This window comes from Nelumbo nucifera, chromosome 3, assembly GCF_055504915.1.
Source record: "Nelumbo nucifera cultivar China Antique chromosome 3, China Antique-T2T, whole genome shotgun sequence".
In the NCBI taxonomy this organism is placed as follows: Eukaryota; Viridiplantae; Streptophyta; class Magnoliopsida; order Proteales; family Nelumbonaceae; genus Nelumbo; species Nelumbo nucifera.
In genome coordinates this window covers 20,089,219-20,100,128 of record NC_142651.1, presented here as the reverse complement: position 1 = coordinate 20,100,128, position 10,910 = coordinate 20,089,219, and the positions used below count along the sequence as shown (strand labels likewise).

General features: G+C 35.4%; 1 protein-coding gene across 1 annotated transcript; it reads left to right on the top strand.

Annotated features, from left to right (window-relative positions):
• Positions 1–3,410: 3,410 nt before the first annotated feature.
• On the top strand, positions 3,411–10,134 carry MIS12 (minichromosome instability 12 (mis12)-like protein). The gene is made up of 8 exons (XM_010263674.3): positions 3,411–3,541; positions 3,642–3,820; positions 3,957–4,014; positions 5,345–5,464; positions 7,146–7,241; positions 7,343–7,481; positions 9,661–9,798; positions 9,910–10,134. Exons 2-8 carry the CDS (start codon positions 3,699–3,701, stop codon positions 9,966–9,968), a joined length of 732 nt encoding a protein of 243 aa, XP_010261976.1. The 5' UTR covers positions 3,411–3,541; positions 3,642–3,698; the 3' UTR covers positions 9,969–10,134.
• Positions 10,135–10,910: the final 776 nt, after the last annotated feature.

The following is a 10,910-nucleotide window of genomic DNA, read 5'->3' as shown; positions in this document are numbered from 1 at the left end:
TTCTACGAGATTTTAAGAGATGGGAAGAAGGTTGGGTTAGAGTTGAAGGAATTTAGTTAAGCTTGGGTAGGTCAGATTGAAGGTTGGGTTGGGTGTTTAGAACTTAGGGTTGGCCTCAATGACCTGACATAACCTGGCCCGACTTGCAGCCTTAGTTTCCGAGGACTTATGGGATGTGGCTCTTGGTGTTTTGAGTTAGGCCCATACATGAATGCCCTTGGTAAAAATCTAAAAAGCTAGCATGGGCTTTTTGGGTTTTTACCAAACATTGCTTAAGTAGGTGTTTGGCATTGGTGCAGGGAACAGCTCACCATTTTCTGAGAATAATGATTATGAACATGTGGAGTTATAAAACAATGCTTATTTTTTGTTTGGAACCGGTGCTGCCACATAAGTTGTTTTATGAGAAAACAACACTGGTTTTGTTTGGTACCAGTGCTGGCAGTAACGTTTTCAACATGGTCTATATTATCTAACGTCCAAAATAGTGTCACATTGATGCCATATCATTGCACTGCTGGCAGCAATGCATCATTTTCTCATAAAACATTGAATTTAGTGTTGCTCTAGACCATACTTTCCTGATTTCCAAGGCATGGTCAGGAACAATGCTTTTTATAGAAAAACAGTACCAAACAAGTGAGCATTGCTTGAAGCATTGATTTTTCTGATGTGGCGCCTATGTGGCACCATTTTCTTAGAAAACGACATCAATGCCAAGCATCACCTAACAATTTTCTGGGTTTCTCCACTCGCATAACGCCATACACCGTTGTGTGAAAGCCCTTTCAAACAAAAGAGTATGTTTGGGAGGGCTTTAGCTTTGATTGAACTGCTTTTGAAGAAATTTCTAAAAGTAACTTCATCGGAATGCCACTTTATTGGCTCTATAAAAAGGCATTTGTGCTTTCTAAGCTTTTCATCAAACATAATTTCTAGCATTGAGAGATAGGCCCCACACATAAAGCGGTGAAACTGTGAAACCGTGTTTGATAAAAGTCAGGAAAGCCAAAAATAGGCCTACGTGAGCCAAGAAATCAATCAATGTTAACCATCCCAAATGGGTCCTACTTCACAAGAAAGTTGATTTTTCAACTGTAAGCATCTTTAGGCCGTTCAAATTTTCACAACATAGATTTATGACTTTCCATGGGCCTACAGTCTGCCGTACAATGGAAAAAGCCAGCCCTCCTAACTCACAAGCATGTTTTGGATTCCACTGAACAACAATAGATTTTACTGACATGATTTTGAAAACCGGACCGAATTATATGGTTGGATTGGACCGGTTGACCTAAGACGAGATCATGGATTTGGGTCTGGTTTTTGGACCCAAAACCGTCTAGGTTGGGCTGTTTGACATAGGAATTGGTGGTCAAAGCAGTTCCGTTTTTTTAGTTTTTTTTTTTTTAACCATGATTACTAATATAGAAATGTGTAATGTGTTGTGAGAAGTGTGGGTAGTTTCTTGTGGGACAAGGTGGACGAGTCTCCAACTGTTAATCGGTTCTATATAATAGACTTAAGACAACTAATTAACCAATTATTTATTAAGTTAAACAAAACTAACATGATTATAAATGACATATATAATTAATTACCTATTATAATAATTAGGGATGGACACGGATTACTTGTTGAAAGCTCGATATGGCTCAATTTTAAACGAAGTTTTGAATCAATCTCAAGTCTATGTAAGATAGTTTGCTAATTTAGCTTAAATCAAGCCTATTGAAGCTTCGCTCGTGAGGCTTGCAAGCGTGAACAAGTTTATATTATATATGCATATTGTCTATGATTTCCCAAACCCAAGGCGTCCAAATTGCATTATTAAAGAGCACTTGCAAATAAGTATTATTCATACGTGATATCTGCTATTTGGATTTAATTTTTATAACCCGCATGAAACCCAATACAAGCATATGTTTTATGCAGTATAAATATTTTGCTTGTTGTTAGAGATTTTTTTTTGTTTGAATCATTTATTTATTTGTTTGATGGTTCATTCTGCATTGGTTGCACGTTGGGCCAGGATTTAAAACCATGGTTTTTAAAACCAAATCGTTGATCGAATCAGTCAGGGGTTCGGTTACTGGTTTGAACAGTTTGACTGTTTGATCCGAATGATCAGTCCGTTCTGACAAAAAATACAAAATAAAAAAAAGAAAAATGGTCAAAACCATTCAAACGATTAATCGGCTGGTTCAACGGTTTGCTGACCAAAATCAACGGTTTTGGGAAAAAATAGAACTGATCAGGTGACCAGTTCCCGATTTTTCCGATCCGGTCCGATTTTAAAAACCATGTTTAAAACAATGACTGAGTCATTGGAAGCAACCTATGAGGAGCTCCTATATGTGATAAAGTGAAAAAAGATACTAAGTTAGTTTCGTTACATGTAAGTTGAAGGGGCTAAATAGGAGTGCAAATGGATTGGGTATGATCCAATCCGAGATCCGATCACATTTTGTTGAATTTAGATCTCCCAGTTCAGATCATCGGATTAGATTGGATCAGATCGAATAATAAGATCTGAAAAAAAATCGGATCTGATTTGGATCATCCTATCTGATGGAAGATATTTATAAATACAGTATTTATATTGTATTTTTGTAAATTTATTATATTATTTTTTTATAAAAACATGCTTATGAATCGAATATATGACACTCTTACCAGATTCGAATTCAAATCCATACTTATGAATCGAATCTGTCCTTAATAGTATCGGATGGGATTCGGATATATCCTGTTTCGAATCTGATGGTAAGCAAAAAATAATAAAAATCAAATTATTACACAATGATTTTAACACTCATAACTTGTTTAATTGATTTAACATTAAACAAAATAGAATGACGAAACATAATTTAACCCACCACATGTAGTTGGGATATAATGCTTGAATGACGACGTTGATGAATAGAAACTCTCTAGCACTTTACTCACTCCTAATTAGCTAATGGGGTTAACAATGAAGTTGTATATGAACCATTTCTTTTAAAGCATAGAAGATGAATAATTTGTGTCCCTCCCTGAGAGGAAGCATTGAGAGCTAGGGTTTCAGGCATGGTTCGAACTTCGAAGTATTGATCGCGATATCCTTTCAGCGTGCATATAATGAGTTTCCAAAGGGCAATATTCATTTATTTTTTTAACTTGTTCAGTCAGTCTAGTATTTCATAGACAGATTCGTTAAGGCCTTAGGGGGGATTTCAAAGTCAAAAGGGCAAAATGGTCTTAAAATAGTAATTTGGAGTTTTACAGATTTATAAACCTGCACATGACACTCACATGAGAATATTTCATGTAATTTACCTAAGTTGAGGGTGGTTATATGTAATTTACCCTTTCTTTTATAAGGGAACCATATGATATGGAGTGGTTGATATTTTATAAATGATAAATGATAGGCTTTTCAAATTCGGGAGTCGAGCGAGGCAACAAACAAACAGGACCCTTGGCGGGAAATAAGAAAGCTCACTATCCAAAGTCGAAAGACTCGAAACCAGTCCTGAATCGAATCGAATCGAAGGCCTTTGTACTTTTGTTCTTCCCTGAAGATCTTTTTCCTTTTCCGTTGGTTAATTCGTTTTCCAGTCGCTGAAGTGAATTTCATCTTTACTTGCTTCTTGATTCAGAAGGATTTGCAAAAGAGAGAACACGAACCAGCTCTTCTTCATCAACAAGAATCGTTAATGGAAGGAAGTAAGAGCGAGGCGGTCTTCGAATCCTTGAATCTGAACCCCCAGCTCTTCATCAATGAAGTTTTGAATACGGTTGATGACATGGTTGATGGGGCTTTTGAATTCTACGAACAGTTCATCTTCTTTTCCTTCTTCATTTCAAGCTGTTAACTTTTTTTTTTTTTTTAAATTGAATTCTTTCTGTTTCTCGATTTATTTCTGGACTGCCGGAGTTGAAATTCTCTGTCATTCGACTTCGCGTTTCTACAGGCAGGCATTAACATTTTTGGGCAATGCGGGTGAGGATAAGTCGGTCGAGTTGAAGAAGGTAGCTTCTGTGGCTTTATGCTATTCAATTAAAAAACTGTTCCATTTTTGTTGTTTTTACTTGTAAATTTGAATGCGCCACTTTTTAGGTGTTAAATTGGAAACGTGTTTCTGAGAATAATCACGATATTTTTGTTCAGGTTTTATAATAATTACTTTGAACACCTGTGCATAAAATATGTGAAATAGCAGGTTATCTAACATGCTTGCAGAAGAAACGAGTTACATTAGTCATGAGGAAGAGGTTTTCAATTAAAGATAAATAGTTAAAATTTCAGACGGCGTGGAGCAGCTTCGCTCCCATTTAGGTTGTTGGATGAGTTTGTGTTGCTCTTTCATCTTGATGGGATATATATTATAACTGACGCTAATTCACATCTGTACCAAGGAGTCATAGTGTCACACTTGTATCGGTTACAGGTCAACTTGCTCGAATCCAGTTAACTTTTGAGTCATAAGATATACTAGCCAAACATGATAGTTGAAATGTTTACCTTGGGTAAAGTCATGACCAGGTACTTACACTGATCTCTAAATATATGCTGCCAATAGACATATTCTAGAATTTTGTATAGTTTAATGGAATTGGAAATTCGTAACGGTTCTCTCACTGGCATAGAAGTAACTTCCTGGTTACTGTACTATCTAGTTCAATGGAAAATATCCCACAATATAAGGAGCAAGCTAGCTTAAAAAGAAAATACTCCATTTGGATGTAGTCTCCAGAACTAGTCAATCAACTTGGATAGATCTGATTAGATTTCAAGTTGTCAAATTTAGATGAAGCTTCTACTGAATTTATGTTAGTCTAGGTTTTTAAGCCTCAGGCATGATTGGTGCATATGCGTCCATCTCAAATGGGAGACTACAAACTTCAGTCTGATAACTTCAGCCTATATGTCTTTCTCTCTTCTATTCCTAGGTTTATGTAAAATTAGAGGTAGTTAGGTGAAAATTGGAACTATTAATTTAGTTGAGGAATTAGCCATTTAGTCAATAAGAGAACAAAGCCATGTTCTACTTCTGGAGCTATTGTTCTATAAAAAATTCAGAATTTTTTTCTACTACTTTTGGCAGCACCTAAGATAGAGAGTTAAGCTCATAACTTAGATATTTGCATGCCCAATTTTTTAGGAAAAGAAAAACAAGTGCAAATATCTCTCTATAGATCTACCAGGGACCCGCTTCCAAAACAACATTTATATGCTTTTCTTCTTCAAGCACTGATCCCTGAGAATTTTAAACTTTGTCTGAGCTAATATCTGCCTTGTTTTAAAATTTTTATAAGATGTACTCTATTTGCATTCTTTTGACATGATTTTTCTGTGTAGGGTATTTCCTATATCCGGAATATTATTCAATCAGGGCTGGACAAGCGACTGGATATGTGGGAAAAATACTGCCTCCGACACTGTTTTGTTGTTCCTGAGGGATTCTCACTACCAAAACTTGTATGTTCACATTTCTTGAAAGACTACCATGGCCATGTCTAGTTGTATCCATTTAGGCTTATAATTTACTCATAAGATCATCTTTCATCATTTGAGGCAAGTACCAAGAAAATATTTGTGATAGCTTATGGTGCCATGAAAGAAAAATCACCTTTAAAAACTTTTTGAAGTAAAATTTCTGTTGGAAGTTTTCTGATAGTTCTTTGAATACAGTCCATATCTTAAAACACTGCCTCACTTTGTGGTATTTTTCATACTCTATATCACCATGATGAGATAGACATTGGATACAAATGTTGCTGGATCTATAATATTGGCTTTGGATTGGAGGGGTTGATCTCAGCTTTCTGCAGCTACCTAACAGCAAAAGTCTGAAATGGTTTCCTACTTGCTAAAACTAATTATGGGAAGTGATGTTCTGCAGCAAGTACTACTAGCATCTTTAAGTTGTGCAACCTTTACTCAAACCTGTAATACATATAGAAAAGAGGAATTGCAATAAGTCAGGCATTTGGTCATACTCTCCCCAAAATTTGCATTCATTCATGCCATATATATTTGTCATACTTGTCACAAGATCCTAACTCTTTCATCCAGTTTACTACTAGTTCCTTCACATAAAGGGGAAACTGATTACACATCAAAACAATTAGAAGTGATCCTTTTAAAGGTTGTCTGTTTGGCCACTTGGTTACTATTTACGGATATTTTGAACATTTTCTGATATTAAAAATGCATGGGAAAGAAATCGAGGAAAAGAGATAAAAGGAAAAATGTAAGTGATGCTTTCTGTATTTCAACATTTGATGTATTGGACATATTCTACTTTTTTTCCAATAAAACTCGTGATTTTTTGTCAGTAACTGAACTTATTTTGAAAATCAAGGGGATTTAGAAGAGTGCAAGAGTTTTATATTTCTCTCTTGCACAACTTACCAAACTTCACAATTTTTCTCTCTTGCACAACTTACCAAAATATCTGAAGCAATGGTCATCAGATGTATGTTGTGAACTTTGGTAAGTTGAAAAATTAAGGTTACCTTGTATTCATCTCTGGCTGTTACTCTCTGGAAGACATCAACATCCCCAATAATTTTCAGAGTTTTTGAAAACAAGTTGTTAGGAGGAATAGATTCCCTTCCCTATTCATGAAAGGATATGTACTATATTTTCTCTTCCACAGGGATATATGGCAGTATATGCCCTTCAAGTGAAGCAGAGACATGTTTGACTAGCTTCCAGTCCAAGATATAATGAGATAAACCTAACTTAACACTTCTCTAAATAGTTATCAAGGATAAACAGTCTATAGAATGAAGTTAATAACATTTTATATGGTGCTTGGTTAATCTTGGCTTGCCTATAATGGATATAGATGATTTCATGAGGTATATGACAGCTTGAGAAGATTTTAGACGATATTCAATATTTTAGTTATTTGCACCAACTAACACCCAAAAGGCCATTAATCAATGTCGGTCACCTCATTGGCATTTTCTTTTTTTGCATAAAGTGGACACCCTCAGACTCAAACCTATGTTCTCACGCTTGTCAGCCCAAGCTTTTACCATTACACCAAGTAGTGGCCCCTGTTGCAATATATTAAGGAACTTCCCTTTATGTATGTTTTCTGTGTATATTTTATAGCTAAAGGTTGTTTCTCTAAATGTTATTTTTTTAGCAAGAGTCTGCTGGGGAAAGTACCATGGGCCAAGATTCTCAATGTGATGGAGATCTTGATTCTCAGTTACAATCCTTAAGAGAAAAGCTTTTTGTGGTAATGAACACCATATAATCTTAGTAATTGGCATTACTTTATGTTTTTTCTTTTTCTTTTATCATCTACAATTTTTCTTTCAATGACAAGTGGCTGTTCAGGTGGGAAATGAAGGTGCTGAGCTGTACAGAGAGCTTCAGGAACTTGAAACGCAGTCTGTTCTAAGCAAAAGCTGTGTTATGTCCCTCAAGGAGGCATCACAGCTATTTGAACAAAATTCTGTGAATGATACAGTTAAAGGTACTTATACAGTATTTATGCTGAACTTAAACTGCTATATGAGGTCTGCTTTTTAGTTAAATTATTGAGAAAATATTTCTCTGCTAAGCAACAAGATTAGGTTTTAGGAAAATGATGGACAAAATAACTTGTCCATAGGAAATATTCTGAGATCCTGTAATATCTTTTCCACTTATAGTAGGCCTTGAAGCAGTGTAAAACTGTAAAATTTTAACAGAATTGTTGAAAAATTTGGATTTCATTCCAGTTCTGAGGGTCACAAACATATAAGAAAATTTCATGGGGTTTAGGATTATTTCTTCAGGGCACTAAATTTAAGCTGTTTTCCCCCAGTATGGCGAAGAATGTCTAGAGAGCTGGTGTCTAGAGGATTTGAATAGAGAAGGCAAGAAAACACGGGGAGTTCCAGTTGCAATTTTTTGGGCAATTTGGACAGAATGCAATTCAAATTTACTTGAGAATGATGCTTACCAGGAAGATGAAATGTTAAGAAAACGCTTACCTATGTCTTATGGTTGCCAGTGGCAGTTCTGTCCAGGAATATTGCTTTTCAGAAATTTCTTTTGGTTAATACTTCACTTGGATAAGGGAGGAGCCTGTATTTTTGTTTATTTGTTTGACAGATCTTTTTTTGGATGTGCAGTCACTCAATGTATAGTGTTTGGGAGAAGCTTAGTTTATGACTCTCCCCTTGTTCTCATTTTACTGAATACTTTTCCTTTTTTTAAAAAAAATCCATGTATTTTGGTAACAAGGGAAAATCTATGATACCGGAAAGGCATGGTACTAGAAGAGATGACCAATCAAAGCACCCCCGTGAGTTTGATGAATACCACCTGATTGGTCACCTCTTTTATGACACCGGTTGATTGGCTATAAGTTTTTTCCAATATGATGTGTTTCCAGTATCATAGTCAAACCTTGGTAAACAAATGGGACAAAATAAGAGATAGAGAAGTGAAAAAATAGGAAACATAAGAAAGTAGAGATAAAATAGGCAAAATAGGGAGAACAAAAATAGAATGTCAAATAAAATATTTCCTATTTGTTTTCCCCTATTTTTTTTTCAGAAGATTGAAATATTGACAATATTTCAATAAAAATTCAAAAAACCTAGAATGAAGTAAGACTTGTAAAACTTTAACTTGAAGAGTGTCATTGTAAATGGATCTTCTTCTCATGTGGCTTATAACTTATAAAATACTCCAGATTAAGTATATGGAACTTGGTAGTTTACATTATTCATTTTGTGAAATTACCTTTTCTTGTGGTAATCTTCCTTGCAATTTTATGATGGTACTAGCTAGGACATGGACTTCTCTTGGTAACAACTCATAGTAATGAGTCTGGCTATGACATGAGCTTCTCTTGGTAATAACTCATAGTAATGAGTCCCTTATGCACGCATTACAATCAAATAGCAGAAAAGTCTATGCTTCTTCTAAGACAGAGACTTGGAATGAGCAACTGCATAAGCTTTCCTAGTTCCATTATGAACTTTATACTCATCTGTTATGGTTTTGAAAATTTGATTGCTCTGGAGGTTGCATAAATCAACAAAATATTCTATGGATGTCTAAGATGAGGTACATTTTTCATTAATCCTTGTAATCCTTTACCTTCTTAGGAGGTTATGTTTGACAGTTGGATGAGTTGACTGTTCACATCTCCTGAGTTGCATGGTTAAATCTTTTGCCAAAAGCTGAGAGTTTATTGAACCCCTTATGCAAGACACAGAGCTAATCTGCTTTATGGAACTGGTATTACTTGGTGTTCTCTTGACAATTCATTCAGATGGAGTTTGTAATGGATGAAGCAAGTAGGTTGCTCAATTGTTTCATTGTTTAATCCCCCGGTCCCAACCCAAATTGGGATTGACTGAATTTTATGCAGATTCAACTGTTTGCTAAGATACCCTTAGTTTTGTACTCTAGTCTGAGGTGTCGGTCTTTCTTCAGCATCTTCCACTTTTGGCCCTGCTTTTGACCTTTCATTCCACCAAGTCAATGGAATTGCATTTTGTTTACTATTTCAATTGTAAGTTTAAAACTAAATATGATGGTTCTTCCATGTGATGAAATGTTGGCATCTAACTGAAAGTTTTTGGCTTTATGCAACAGAATTCAATGTTCAGAAATTTCTAGAAATCAATCTTAATATAGACCATTATGTCCTGCAGAAATGGCAAGAACTGCATCTGAACTCCATGTGAAAATGGAGAAGTTGAAGATCAAAAGAATGGAAGAGATTGGACGCTACAGAACAGGGAGGATATACAATCCAGAGAGAGATGAGTCTTTGATGGATCATATCAACGGTAATATATACTTCAGTAAAAACCTTTTCTTGTTTTTGAGGATATTTTCTAGGGGACAAAATCAATAAGCATGTGTTCCTGTGTTAAGAAAATCTTATTTTGGTTTTGTAGGTCTATGCAATGCCAAGTTGGAAGATCTTCAGGAGTTTGCAGCTGACTTGAACATTTAAAGAGAAGACGTATGCTAAGTTACGTTTCAATTTCAGCTAACCACATGTATATTGTGCTTTAGTTCAAGTTGTGTGTGTGTCGAGAAGAAATGAATCAAATCTGTTAATCTTCTACATTTTTATTAATTTCAATTGAGTACTGAAATAAAAATTGGTTTTCCATGAACTTCGATAACAGAAAATTGCTTTCAAAGGGTGAAGAGGTCAAAAGAGTCCAATATAATTCATTAATTTGATTGTGTGTTCGATGCATAACATGCTAGATTCAGGGTATGAATTCTTTCTTTCTGCTAGATTGTACCTGTAAATTTAAGAGCTTCACCATCTGTTCATAAATGAATGGTGATGTTTACCTGTCCAGGTTACACGACAGGTTCTGTTCATTTACAGGGGCTGTAAAAGCTGACGACGTTGAGTTTAAGAAACTCAATGGCAATTGGCAAATGGCAACAAATTAATCATCATGGAAAGTGGAAACAAGTCAAAGAGCGTAAAATTTATTTGAACTTGAGATTTGTGAATTTTGAGACAACTACATCAATGAGAGAAAGCTCTTCCTGGAAGAAGGCTTACAATGTCAATGACTGATTCTCTAAGAAGAGAATCCGGGAAAATTAAAATGAGGAAGAAGTGAATGAAGCAGCAAAAAAACTTTCATGGACAGGGGGTTACAAAAGTGTTAACTTTTATTTGTTCATCCCAGTTGCATCTTTAACAGCATCCACAGCTCCCTGTGCCTTGGCCTTCAATTGCTCACCAGCCTACATGTTTAAAAACGCTAATTCTTAGCAAAATCAAACTAAAGAAAAAAAAAACTTGAATGATACAACATCCTTGCTGTTGATTGTACACAGTACAGTAATACAGCAATACACCTAGTGTTTGGCTGTAACCTGTAAGCTGCACTCTACATATCTGTGCAGTACTGTTTGGTATTGCACA